This window comes from Hemibagrus wyckioides, linkage group LG25 (assembly GCF_019097595.1).
Source record: "Hemibagrus wyckioides isolate EC202008001 linkage group LG25, SWU_Hwy_1.0, whole genome shotgun sequence".
NCBI classification, from domain to species: Eukaryota; Metazoa; Chordata; class Actinopteri; order Siluriformes; family Bagridae; genus Hemibagrus; species Hemibagrus wyckioides.
Window position 1 is genome coordinate 2,504,600 of NC_080734.1, and position 13,896 is coordinate 2,518,495.

The 13,896-nt window shown below is 43.0% G+C and overlaps 2 protein-coding genes across 4 annotated transcripts in view; one reads left to right on the forward strand and one right to left on the reverse strand.

Moving 5' to 3' along the window:
• On the forward strand, positions 1–10,013 carry chga (chromogranin A). Of its 2 annotated transcripts, none has more exons than XM_058379701.1 (8): positions 1–353; positions 1,337–1,386; positions 3,793–3,886; positions 8,014–8,082; positions 8,170–8,241; positions 8,426–8,602; positions 8,709–8,989; positions 9,487–10,013. In XM_058379701.1, the coding sequence occupies exons 1-8, from the start codon at positions 305–307 to the stop codon at positions 9,568–9,570; spliced, it is 876 nt and encodes a 291-aa protein (XP_058235684.1). In that variant the 5' UTR covers positions 1–304; the 3' UTR covers positions 9,571–10,013. The 2 variants fall into 2 exon arrangements, with proteins under 2 accessions (XP_058235684.1, XP_058235685.1); XM_058379702.1 differs by having other exon boundaries at positions 5–353; positions 8,712–8,989.
• Positions 10,014–10,666: 653 nt separating this feature from the next.
• The window catches only part of itpk1a (inositol-tetrakisphosphate 1-kinase a), a 29,752-nt gene continuing 26,522 nt past the window's right edge, over positions 10,667–13,896 (reverse strand). The window contains exon 11 of one of the 2 annotated variants that reach the window (XM_058379699.1): positions 10,667–12,580. In XM_058379699.1, the coding sequence (XP_058235682.1) occupies positions 12,330–12,580 (251 nt within the window). In that variant the 3' untranslated portion in view covers positions 10,667–12,329. The remainder of the gene's footprint in view (positions 12,581–13,896) is intronic. The other variant, XM_058379700.1, reaches the window with a different exon arrangement.

Here is a 13,896-nt window from a genome sequence, read left to right on the forward strand (position 1 = left end):
TAGCTTGTGAGGTGTGTGTGTATGTGTGCGTGCGAGAGAGTGATCGTGTGTGTTGTGTGTGTGTGTGCGCGCGCGCTCGGTGTGTGAGTGGTGCTGATGCTGATGCTGATGTTGATGCTGATGCTGATGCTGATGCTGATGTTGATGCTGATGTTTAGCTCCAGCATGCAGCCGTAATTCATCAGAGAGAGAGAGAGAGAGAGAGAGAGAGAGAGAATTAAAGCTCGGTTCTGGGTTCTCGGCTTCGGGTTCTAGCTGTGTTCCAGAGGTTCTGTGGTGAATAAACCTCCTCACATCAGGAGTCATGAGAGCTCCGAGATGCGCTCTGCTTCTGCTCGTGCTGCTCCAGTGCGGTGAGTCAAACACACACACACACACACACACGTTAACATCACCGGTGAGGAACCTGCACCAACCCCAGCGTGAATGTAGGGCACTTACTCTAGGGCACTCGGTGTAGTGCACTTACTGAAGGACACATCCTCCTCCTCCACTCTTTTATCAGTTTAATAAACTATGACTATAATATTTTTTATATTTTAAATATAATATAAAGGAATCGTACAGCACTGCCTGCTTTAATGGATGCTGCGGGATTTTTAATCAACCTCGTGCAAAAGTGTGCACCACAGGATAAAATGTCTAAGGAATTCTATTATTCATTTGTTTTTATTAAAAATCCTGTGTGTGTGTGTGTGTGTGTGTGTGTGTGTGTGTGTGAGAGAGAGAGTGACGTGTGATGGTGTTCCTGTCCCCACAACCGAACTGATTACTTTTCTCTAACAGCATGACCCCAAGACTTTTATTCCTCTCCTAGCACAACAGTCTGTACATTACTGTTACTCAGTAAAAGAATGACATGATGGAGTTTTCATCCGTTTTACGCTTGACGTTCTGTGGAGCCTCCTGTTCCTGTCGTCTCTTCTGTTATAGCAGCTATAAACACAAACAACCCTCACTAGCTGAACTTTATTCTCTCTCTTTAACTGAATGGTCTTGTTGTTCATCTCTACACCTGAGCTGTTCATAATAACTGCCTTTTCTATCTGAGGAAGAAATACTTTTATTCTTTTAACACATTTATTCTTTCTTTCTTTTAGCATGTGCTTAAAAATACATGAAGCATAAAAGACGTTCTAAATTTCTAACCCTGGAATATTTATAAAAGATCTCGGCCAGATTTCACGGCTACGTTATGTTTATATCTCCATCTTTGTGTTGTGTTTTGATGAAGAGAACGTCTCGGGTCTTTTTGATTAGACTCTAAATGACCTGATGTTCAGATGATGATCCGGTCGTGATGTGACTCACTGAATCATCTTCATTCCTCCTGCAGTTTCCTCTCTGCCCGTGACACGCTCTCACCTGGAGCAGGAGGACGTGAAGGTAAACATCACACAGCGGTCAGTCATCACACCACAGTTGTTTCAGGGTAGAGTAGCTAAAACATGCTCAAAAACTTACTAGCATGAACCTGGTGATGTCATCGACTAATTAGCATATTTATTTGAACTTGTGTGGTCATTTGCATATCAAGCAAAAATTTATTAAAGTGTGACGAATAAAAGAATATCTAAAGACACCTAGTGGTCAGGTAATTAAGATCAGTGGTGAGCAGTGATTGGTTGTCAGGATCAGTGGTGAGCAGTGATTGGTTGTCAGGATCAGTGGTGAGCAGTGATTGGTTGTCAGGATCAGTGGTGAGCAGTGATTGGTTGTCAGGATCAGTGGTGGGCAGTGATTGGTTGTCAGGATCAGTGGTGGGCAGTGATTGGTTGTCAGGATCAGTGGTGGGCAGTGATTGGTTGTCAGGATCAGTGGTGGGCAGTGATTGGTTGTCAGGATCAGTGGTGGGCAGTGATTGGTTGTCAGGATCAGTGGTGGGCAGTGATTGGTTGTCAGGATCAGTGGTGGGCAGTGATTGGTTGTCAGGATCAGTGGTGAGCAGTGATTGGTTGTCAGGATCAGTGGTGAGCAGTGATTGGTTGTCAGGATCAGTGGTGAGCAGTGATTGGGTATTGAACCCTGGTGATTACCAATAGAATGAGAGTCAGAAATAAATGAGATTTATTTTGTGTTTTTACAAATAAAATCAGACTTCGTGACTCTACAGACACACTCCCCGGTCATTTATCTGTGGATTTGTTTATTTGTGAAACTCAAATATTCATTTGTGGAATTTTAATGATTTTTATGAATTGCAAATTCCTCAAACCTCACCCTGTGCTCTCAGAAGGGTTCTCCGCTTGCTAAAGGTTCCACTCTGAAGCCATTCTGAAACACACACAGAACCTTTAATAGACGTGGATTTATTCCTCCTCTCAGTGTTATTGACGTTTCTGCTCCTTCAGATATTCCACTTTCTACAGACTGAAATGTTCCTTTTCTCTGATGCAGCAAATGACCTTCAGATCCAAGCAAAGTGTCCATGCAGAGCTTCAATTCAATTCAGCTGGGTGTGTGTGTGTGTGTGTGTGTGTGTGTGTGTGTGTGTGACACACGTTTGCTGCAGTTCTGACTCAACATCATGACAGTTGGTCTCAGGAGTGTGTAAAACAGTGAGGATGAAGCCATGATGAAGGCAGCATGACGGTGTTGAGTAATCAATCCCCCAGGAGCAGATGGTGAGGGTTTAGTCAGTGCAGTTTACTGAGTTCAGTTTAACCCTTAAACACACTGCATCTCACACTGCCTTCACTGTTTCCTGTGTTTCACTGGGATCGTTTAATCAGGCTGAAAGCATCAAATGTGGTAGAGGGAGGGGGGAGGGACAGAGAGAGGGGGTGAGAAAGGGAGAGAGAGGGAGAGATGACAGGGACAGAGAGAGAGAGAGAGAGAGAGACACGAGAGAGACAGAGACAGAACTCGCGCCTCTGATCGATGCAGTTTCAGAGGAGTGGTTAGTGAGAGTAAGGAGAGGACTGGGGGATTGTTTAGGAGACGCAGGACAGCAGAGGACATTTAAAGGATGTAACGTGATAAACGGCATGACTGAAAAAATAAACAAACCCTGAGATGATGGAGTTTAATGGAAAAGAGTTCAGATATCTGGATTATTCTTATAATAACACTGACGACTTCTTTCAAGACATATAGGAGATGTCGTGTAATGCTGCTGCAGCATGCTCATGTTCCCATTAACTCTTTAAATAGGGTTCTTTACATCTTCAATCTAGTGGTCAAATATCTAATAGTGGTCCACTGGGGCAGGAATCACACTGCCCCATGCTCAGGGAAGGAGCAGTGGACTGGACTGATGATGAAAAGTGGAGATTCCTCCTGTTGTTATTGTGTCCATGTTGATGATTGAGTGTCTTGGTCATGTCTCACTCCACAGTGGAGGTTAATATGAAGCTCATATGAAAGTAGACACTCAGGACTTTAAGAATTTGTCGTGTTTCAGAAGGATTTCTGTTTTTCTCTAGACTACTAGGGCTGATAGATTCATAGAAAAGTTCCATTCCACAGAAATGTTTGTATCTTCAGAGTAAATGTTGATCTCAAACCCATTTCTGCTCTCTGAGATGTTCTCCAAGTGCTTCATCTAAAAAGCAGCTCAGATTTCATCTTCAACCAGTAAAATTCTGTGTAAGGTTCTCCAACAGAGGGAAAAACACACGTCTAACACACACTGAAAGACGACAGACTCGTTTTAGATCAGACTCACAGACACAACATCATTCATTTCTGTACACTGAGTGACTGGAGGTTTCCACAACCACAAAGTAAATACAGGTATTGTGTTTGGAGCTGAACATGATTTGTGTGTGTGTGTGTGTGTGTGTGTTGCAGGTGATTAAGTGTATCGTGGAGGTGCTGGCTGATGTTCTGGGCAAACCTCCCTCCCTCCCCGTGTCTCAGCAGTGTCTGGAAACCCTCAGGACCGGTGAGATGTATTTCTGTTCAAATCAAACACTGATAACTTTAATATTAATAAGGAAAACTTTAGCTAGCACGTTTTATTCATTAGTTACATGTAGACAAGAGCAGCATGCTAAACAGAATTATTCATGGAGTATTGTGGATTGTTGTTGATGTATGTTTGTGGAAGGAGTCTCCAGTTTCAGAGTGATGTAACAGTCAGAGGTAAAGCTGTAATGTTAAGACAGAGGAGTTTATACTAATTTGCCGTTTCTCTGTAATGTGGGAAGTCACTTGTCTAACGTTAAATGTTACTATAGACAAAGACAAGACCTAAAAAAATTAACTTTTAATAAATAAATAAGTAATAATTGGTTAATTGTCAAGGTAAACAAGATTAAAACAAAGACTTCTGAATTCTGGAGTTTATTGCTGTGGTATTTGCCATAAAGCTATTAACTACACCTAGTATTTAGTCGCCTGATTATACTGTGTGTGCTGGAAGAAGATCTCATTCCAACAGGATGATATAGAGTTGAAGCCTTTGCTGTTACAATCAGCTCCACTCTTCTCTGACCTTCTGGAAGGTTTTCCAACAGATGTTGGATTGTGGTTGTTGGGATTTGTGGGAATTCATTCAGCTACGAGAGTGAGAGTGAGGTCAGACTCTGATGTTGGGATGTTGAGGAGACTCCAGTTCCAGTTCATCCCAATGGTGTTCAGTGGGGTTGAGTCAGAGTCAGGGCTCAGTGCAGGACACTCCAGATCTTCAACATTCTCCAACCATGTCATGCTGGAAGGTTTGCTGGTGTCTCAGCCTTTTCGTTCCCACAGTGAAGGGAAGCTGTAATGTTCCAGTGTATAAAAACGTTCTGTACAATTGTGTGGTGTGAGATACAGTAACAGATGGTGCTGACCTGCTGGGAAATACACTACTAGGCAAAATCTGGGGTGCCAATAACTTTGAAAACTGCTTAGAGATATTTTTTATGTTTGGAAAAAGAAACACATTGCGTTTAAATATAACTAAAAACCATGTAAGGGGAAATAAATCAGAGAAGCAAACAATATGAAAGTTGGCACTGGTTCCACCATCACCATCATCACCACCACCATCACCAATATCACCACCATCACCACCATCATCATTACCATCACAACCATCACCACCATCATCACCATCACAACCATCACCATCATCTACACCTTCACCACTACCACCACCTTAACCACCACCAACCACCACCTTCATCACCACTACCACCACCAATCGCCACCTTAACCACCATCACCTCCATCACCACCACCACCTTAACCACCATCTTTACCACCACCACCACAGATGAAGGACAAGAAAAGAAACTTTTTGTTCTCATAAGACCTGAGAACCATTTTCTCCACAATTGCTGAGTCGGCAAAATGTCTTTTAGCAAACTCCTCACGAGCTCGGTCAGTTTAGCGGAGTGTCCTGGCGCCTGCGCTGTCCTCGTGCCATCACGCTGACCTTCATAATGTAATCGCTAATGGGTTTCATTTTCCCCTCGGCTTCACTCTGCTCACACGGCAAAGTTCCTGCTGTGACGAATTAAACAGGAGGACAGCGAGGAAATACGAGCTGTTCCACACCAGTGCTCCATCTCACCTTCAGTCAGACACACACACACACACACACACACAGAGAGAGAGAGAGAGGAAATCAATCAGAGCATTAGCGAAATATCGGCTCTTACTGAGGAGAAATGAAATGAGAGGACGGAGGAGAAAAGTGATGGATATGAGAAAAGATTGAGAGAGAGAGAGAGAGAGAGAGAGAGAGAGAGAGAAATGTTCTCTGGAATGTGAACAGCTGAGTAAGCACAGTGTGTGTAGGTCAGCAGAAAAGAAAAAACTGTGACGCTGAGCTAATTTCTCTCTTTTACACACACACACACACACACACACACACACACACTGTGATTAATTGCACAGCTATAAAAAGGGATGTAATTTTCCCTGCGGCTCACTTTAACAAATCAAAATGCAAAGTGATGCAAAACAAACGAAAAGACAAAGAAACTCTGACAAAATATTTCATTCCATTCTGTTTCTGTTAGAATTCTAATCTACTGGGAGATCTACATGATCTACATCCTTCACTTCAATCAGAACTTTTATTCATTTATACTGAGTTACGTTTTATCTCCAGCAAAAACACACTTTCTGCAAACACACAGAATTAATCACAGAGCTCCAGTGCTGCCAGCGGCTGGTATTATATTTATATCAGTAACCATGACAACCGTTTCCTGACATCTCAAAAGAAGAAAAAGGAAGTAATGTCAAAAACTGAACCAATCAGAATGCAGTGGTGAGAGGAGATCCACACCCTGCTGTGTTCCAATCATAGTATCTCACAGACCACTATTTTCAGGAACACCAGGGATCAGCTCTTTGAATTGGACCTCTGGGTTGGATCTCTTAATCGTAGTCCAGGATCAGATCTCTTAATCGGATGTCTGAATCAGATCTCTGAATGGGATCTCTGGATCAAATCTCTGAACTGGATCTCTGGATCAGATCTCTAATTCCCTCCATACTCACCACTAAGTTGGAGATCCTGGGCCTTAGCCCATCCCTGTATCGGTGGATCTCCAACTTCCTGCAAGACAGACCTCAGGCAGTACAGGTGGGCAACCATGTCTCACCCTCACTCACCCTCAGCACTGGAGCCCCCCAGGGTTGTGTTCTGAGCCCCCTGCTGTACTCACTGTACACCTTTGACTGTGTGGCCACTTCCAGCTCCACCAACATCGTGAAGTTTGCGGATGATACTGTGGTGGTGGGCCTGATCTCCAATAACGACGAGACGGCCTACCTAGAGGAGATTAAAAACCCGGAGACATGGTGCCAGGTCAACAATCTCCTCCTGAACATCAGCAAGACTAAGGAGCTGATAGTGGACTTTAGCACAAAGCAGGAGAGGAATTACCAGCCCCTCACCATCAACGGGACACCGGTGGAGAGAGTGGACAGTTTCCGGTACATAGGTGTTTACATCACACAGGACCTGACGTGGTCCTGTCACGTTAACACCCTGGTGAAGAAGGCCCAGCAGCGTCTTTATCATCTCAGACGCCTGAAGGACTTTAAACTGCCCTCAAAGTGCTAAAGACATTCTACACCTGCACCATTGAGAGCATCCTGACGGGAAGTATCATATATTTTTTTGTGTTTGTTTTTACACTTTTATATCTGTTACACTTTTTCTTTACACATTTTTCTAATGCACATTTTATTTCTACTCTTTCCTCTTTTATGTAAGTAAGACAGTCGTAAAAAGCATTTCACTACATGTCGTACTATGTATGATTTCGTATGTGACAAATAAAATTTGAATTTAATTGGATCTCTGGATCAGATCTCTGAATTGGATTTCTGGATTGGATCTCTCAATTAGAGATTTAAATTGGATTTCTGGATCAGATCTCAAGATCAAGTCTCTGAATTGGATTTCTGAGTCGGATCTCTGGATCGGATCTTCCAGACTCAAGTCCATCACCAGTCACACTGAACTCACGACTCGGATCTGGAGAGAAACACAGACATGAAGACGACCTCAGAGATCTGATCAAGCTGAGGATCACCTGATCAGAGTCCTCCCGAACCTCATTTACATTTTACACGTGATCTGATTCTGGATTCACGCTGTGAACACGGGACCTGGAGTCTGAGTCTGTGCATCTGGAATCTTCCACACCAGAAACGAACATGGATCTTTATTACAGTTACTGCGTATCAACAGGGTTTAAGGAAGATTTCCATTTTTATTTTCTGTTCAGTTTCATTTATTACCTACGTTTATTCACAGTCTCTTATTAAATGTGTTTCACCTGAAAACTCAACTCTTAAGTGTTTAAAGCCTCAACTATCGATATGTTTTCAGTAGATAATTATCATAAATGTACAAACAACATATTTAAACTAATGAACACGATGAAAAAACCCAATAAAAAGTGCAGTTTAAGTCCAGTGTTCTCCTGATAGTACAGTACAGGTATAGAGGTTTTTTCTTTTACACTGAAACGTGTCTGAGAAGTGTGTGTGTGTGTGTGTGTGTGTGTGTGTGTGTGTGTGTGTGTGTGTGTGTGCGTGCGTGTGTGTGTGTGTGTACAGATGACAGGCTAGTGACCGTGTTGCGTCACCGGAACTTCCTCCAGGAGCTGCAGGACATCGCTGGAGAAGGTCGTCGAACCCCTCAGACATTTTATTACAGTTAGCTTTCCTTTTTATTTCCTGTCCTGTACTTAACTCCGCCTTCTTCCCTCCCAGGAGCCAATGAGAGATCGGAGAAGAGACTCGAGGACACTTCTGACCACGTTCAGGATCTCCAGGAGCCTGCAGGTAAAAAGAAGCCTCTCTTTTTCACACACTTATCTACACACACCACGGTGTCCTGTTTCTGATTAAAGTGAAACACTGCAATTTACCTGAAACTGTAGAAAACAAACAAACAAATAAAGAAGCTGTTTATCTGTAAAAGCTTCCATGGTGTGTCCGTCTCCATCGTCCTGCTTCCTCCTGACAGATCAGTCGATGCTGATGGCCGTCCTGACCCCGGGAGAGACTCTGGAGGAGAGAGGAGCAGAGGAGGAGAAGGAACACCAGTCACAGGAGAATGACATCATCGCCAGCCACGAGGAGGATGAGAAGGAAGAGCATGCTGTGATGAAGAAAACAGAAAACAGTGATGAAGAGGAAGAAGGTGATGTCACTTTAAATCATCACAGGTTAACAACGTCATGTTTAAATGGTTCAAAGCTCCTGGACTCAGGTGAAATGACCAGCAGCAGATGACTTGTTTCTTTCAGCAGACGAGGCAGGAGCAGCTGGAGCTCCAGATCATAGGCGTGTGGAGGAGGAGGAGCAGGAGGAGCCTGTGGAGAGGCGTAGAGCCGGTGTGGGACAGCAGAGAGACTGGAGTCGGAGCAGAGAGACGGTCCACCGTAGGGCTTACGGTCAGCAGGAGGCACTGCACCACTCCAAGGAGGCGTGGAAGAGTCCTGAGGAGGAGGAGCTCCAGATGATGGCAGGAAGAGAACCTGAGGAGCGCAGAGACACGGAGGAGGGCAGCGCCACCAAGAAGACTGAGGTGAGGCACTAACATCACACCTCCTGATCCAGCACTGAGGAAGAGGAGGAGGAGGATATCAGCCTGAACTGTGTTCATTCAACACACTGATTAAACACATACTGAATAACTACAGCTACAGACAGACAGACAGACAGAGGAAGGAATTTCAAGAATTCAAGGAGGAGAAAGGGTGAAAGTAAAGCAAAGAAGGAATGAAGGAAGGATGAACAAAAGAGTAAGAAGGAAAAAAGGAAAAAATTAGTGGAAGAGAACAGAAGCAAAAATAAGAAATAATTGTGTGTAGTGATGTGTGTATTGTGTAGTGATGTGTGTAGTGATGTGTGTATTGTGTAGTGATGTGTGTATTGAGTTGTGGTGTGTGGTGTGTGTTGTGGTGTGTGTAGTGATGTGTGTGGTGGTGTGTATTGTGGTGTTGTGTGTTGTGGCGTGTGTGTATTGTGTTGTGTTGTGTTGTGTATTGTGTGTAGTGATGTGTGTTGTGTGTTGTGGTGCAGGACACTGAGATGGAGAGTTTGGCAGTGATGGAGAACGAGTTGGAGAACATGGCTCAGAAACTCCACAAGCTGCGACACGGCTGAAACACGCCAGTGTTCCTCCTCATCCTCACCTCCAGAGGAACCTGCTGCTTATTTACACACACACACACACACACACACACACACACACACAGCATAAACACATTCAGCATTCAGGACATGACCTGCTCCTGCTTCAGCTTCACCTCTGCCTCACTCGCTTACTGAAGAACACCACACATTAAAACACCACAAGATTATTATTATTATTATTAATAATAATAATAATAATAATAATATTATTATTATTATTATTATTATTATTATTATTATTATTATTATTATTATTATTATTATTAATCAGTGAAGAGAAGGAGGAGTACATTTCTACACAGCCGCATGTGTTCTTTCAAAAATGCAATAATATTTTTATTTCAATAGAATTGAAGTGGAATTTCAGCTGGGGTTTATTTTAGACAAATAAAGATTGAGAGAGTTCTCAGTGATGCCCGAGTTGTGTGTGTGTGTGTGTGTGTGTGTGTGTGTGTGTGTGTGTGTGTGTGTGTGTGTGTGTGTGTGTGTGTGTGTGTGTGTGTGTGTGTGTGTGTGTGTGTGTGTGTGTGTGTGTGTGTGTGTGTGTGTGTGTGTGTGTGTGTGTGTGTGTGTGTGTGTGTGTGTGTGTGTGTGTGTGTGTGTGTGTGTGTGTGTGTGTGTGTGTGTGTGTGTGTGTGTGTGTGTGTGTGATCCCAAACTGGAAAGAACTGAAGTAAAGACCAACTAAGAGAAAAGAGCGAGTGAAAATAAAGGATGATGTAAGACGCAGGACTCAGGAGTGTGGTGAAGCTTCATGCTGGAGAGGTTTCATGAGGTAAAGACCACAAATCAACAACTAAACACTGGTCTCAGTGATGAAGAACAAACCAGATGGAGAGTGAAGAGATCTCCAGGGCAGGATCACCAGAACAGCAAATCACACCCAGAGCTTTCTACACACTCTTTAACCATAACCATGTTACAAGCTTATGCCTAGTCGCTTAGCAACAGACAGCCAATCAGAACCCGAGCTCCTGTTGATGTTGGTGATGATGGTGTTGAAGGTCCTGAGATGTTTCCAGCTGCTCTTTGGTTTTGAAGGTGTGGCGTTCCAGACAGTTATCAGACCTCCTCCAGAACTAACAGCAGCTCAGAACTTATTAAAGTGACCAAGAGAGAATTGAAAGAATGGAGGGATGGAAGGATGGAGCACTGAGACTTTCACAGTGCAGGTGTTCAGTGTTAGTGTTTATTCTGCACCCGTTTCATTCCATTACACAATATAACACCAAAATATCTTCTCTGTTGAAATGTGGCACAAAAACATATAGACAAATACACACAGTGTGTACATTATATACAAACACACACACACACACACAAAATACACCAGTGTTTAAATCTCAGTGAAAATCTTATTTTCATATTTACATTTACTAATCACACACACACACACACACAGTCTCTGTACACAACTACAATCACACCACAGTGGATCTGACATGAAGTAAGGAAGTGTAATCAGTCACACCGTCTGCTGCTAATAAAGTTCTACTGCTAGAACAACTGCATGAGCTCACCTCTGGATCAAGAGGCGGAGAAACATCTGGAGCGAGTGGCTCATGTCAGATGTGGTGGTGTGACTGTGGTGTTGAACAAGATCACAGAACTGGCATTGCTGTCCCAATACTTATGAACCTGACTGTCCAGTAAAAGTATTCACCTAAAGGTCATAAAAACTTTAAAGGAAATAAAGGACATCTACATTTCTCTCATTCAACACTGTGCGTGTCTTAAATCTGCTGCTAGCCGCTAATTCGTGTTCATGCTAATCAGTTCTAGCTAATCACAGCTATGGGGGTTTGTGATCAAAAGAGAAAAAAAAAGAGAAACAGAAATTAAAATAGGATTCGTGTAGGTTTATAACGGTGCTGAGAATGAATCAGCTAGCATAAAGAATCCGTCTTAGCTAAGTAATGCTACTGGCGCTAGTCACAGCGGTCAACGTGTGAAGTTTTTTGATCACCGAGGCAGTGGATCATGTTGAGAAGGTGGAGTCAGGTGATCCCGGTGCAGCTGCTGATGGAGATCGTGTGTTCTGAGGTAAGGGTTGGGTGCGTCCTCTTTAAATTCTCAGTCCAGTTAAAACACAGATAAATAGAAGGATCTCAGCAGCCGTAAAGTTTTCTCCTTCTCGTGGTCAGTTGTGTTCATATGAATGTCCAATGATTTATTTATGTTTATGATGGTAGAGAGATAATAAGTGATGAGGATGAGGCCATGAAAATTACACCTAATGTTTATTATTATTGCTGCTAACAATATGGACAGTTAGCCTGTACTAGTGGGAGTGTTGTCATGGTTACAGCCAGTGCATCCTTTGAGCTGATTGGTTGTGATTGTTGTTGATGTTGTTGTTGTGCTTGTTGTTGTTGTGCTTGTTATTGTTGTGGTGGTTGTTGTTGTTGTTGTGGTGGTTGTTGACTCTTCAGCTAGCTCTTTGTGTTAAGAGACCTGTAGTAGAAACAGAGCTTTGTGCTCCTCAGCTTTGTGTAAGTTTGTGCGATTCCCTGGTGTTTGTTTCCTCCTGTATCTGTAAGACACGTTACGGTGAATAAAGTCCAGTTATTGGAAGAGCAGAGCGGCTATAAATCACTTGGTTTGGTTCTGAGGTTGATTTGTTCTTTTCCTCTTCGAACTTCACACAAAAATCAACACATCTTCGGTCATTACACATACAGAGGCACAACAGGAAGTGATGTGAGTGAGCAGGAAGTGGTTAAACAGGGTCACTGTGAGGGGGCGTGGGCTGTGAGTGGAGAGCGCTGGTGCTGGTGGTATGTGGAACCCAGTTCAGCGTTGCAGCAGTTCAGACCCTTCTTCATCGCCTCGCTGTCCATCACCCAGGCAACACCCTCGTTTCCCAGCATTCCGAGGGGCAGCTGGCTCACTCCGTTGGCTCGGACGGGGGCGTGGCCCTGCAGGACGCCGGTCAGGTGAGTCAGCAGGTCATCGAAGAACGTTGGGACTCCTTCATAACCTGGTGGAACGTAACATAAATAATTTACCATGTGTACTGTACGTGACATCACTTCCTGTCTTCTCAAACCTTGCTCTGTGGACAAAAAAGGAAATGCTGTTTAAGGTTTTCAGCCTGTTCCACTCGGCGGTTACGCCTCCTGACCATCAAATTATACTTTCATTCATTTTCATATATTTTAATGTCAGAAATTCACACCTTCAAATCTTTTTATTTATTTATTCATTTCTCCATTATATTTTATATTTTCCTCCACCACCTGAACACTGTCATCCCCGTGAAACATTTGGTACATTCCACTAGTCACATGTTCCACAGGAAGTTGCCTACTTATCAAAGAAGAGAGAAGAAGAAAAGTAAGCAAATGTCCTCTACTTTTTCTTTTTCTAAATAATCTTTACATTCTATATGTGATAAAAAAAACTACACAAATAAATAATTACAACTGGAATTCAATTCTCAGAACGTCTGTAATGTGTTGATGAAATTAGCCGTGACTCTAGTTAACCACATTCGCTAACTCCATGCTAAACATCACAGCAACAAATCTTCACTTGTTTTTGTTTTGATGAGTGAAACGTTTCCATTCAATCGTCATTTTTTTATTTTGTTTATTCATTGCTAAACCTCACCACAATCACAAAACTTCAACAAACTTCATCAAAGCTTCAACAACAAAGTTTTAATGCTAATGCTATGCTAACACAAGTCATCTAAGCAGAATAATGGGGGTGATGTTAAACTGGTAAAGTCTGTGAAATCAGAAACAGCAGAACTTTTTCATCCTGGAGGTAATCTTCCTCTTTAGAAGGTAAACTGTGTTAAAACGGAGACAGAAGAGGAAAGAAGTTACCTCAGGATCGGTGTTTGGAGTAAAGCTATAGCTAATGTAGTGTAATGTCATTACAGTGTTGAAGACACTGGTTGGCGTGAGGATGCTAAGTGTTGTTAATTAATATGAGCTGGTTCCAGCTGTTAATTCATGTACACTTTAAGAGAGAGTGGAAGTTCCAGGGGGCGGGGTTAGCTAGCGGGCTAGGAGGGCAGCTAGCTAGCTGTTTTCTTTTTCTTGGCTGGTTTTTGTACGGCGTGGGTTGTGGCCAGAACAGCAACCCTACTCTTCTTAAATAAAGTCAATAAATGAGGAAAGTTCCATCTGGTTACTTTAGTAGTGAACGCTACAATAATCATGTCGCTAATTTACACTTCGTACACGGGGTCATGTGACATCACAAACTTTTATTATAGCTCCGCCCACCTGACCAGACAAGGTAGAGAACCTAGCTGCAGTATTATGTGCATCGCTATTCTGCACA

Bases quoted from the DNA above. Each gene is read 5' to 3' on its own strand.
- chga (XM_058379701.1), top strand. From the start codon at position 305: ATGAGAGCTCCGAGATGCGCTCTGCTTCTGCTCGTGCTGCTCCAGTGC. The intron at 3,887-8,013 runs GTGAGATGTATT...GTGTGTGTACAG, and splicing joins TCTGGAAACCCTCAGGACCG to ATGACAGGCTAGTGACCGTG. The intron at 8,603-8,708 runs GTGATGTCACTT...TGTTTCTTTCAG, and splicing joins CAGTGATGAAGAGGAAGAAG to CAGACGAGGCAGGAGCAGCT.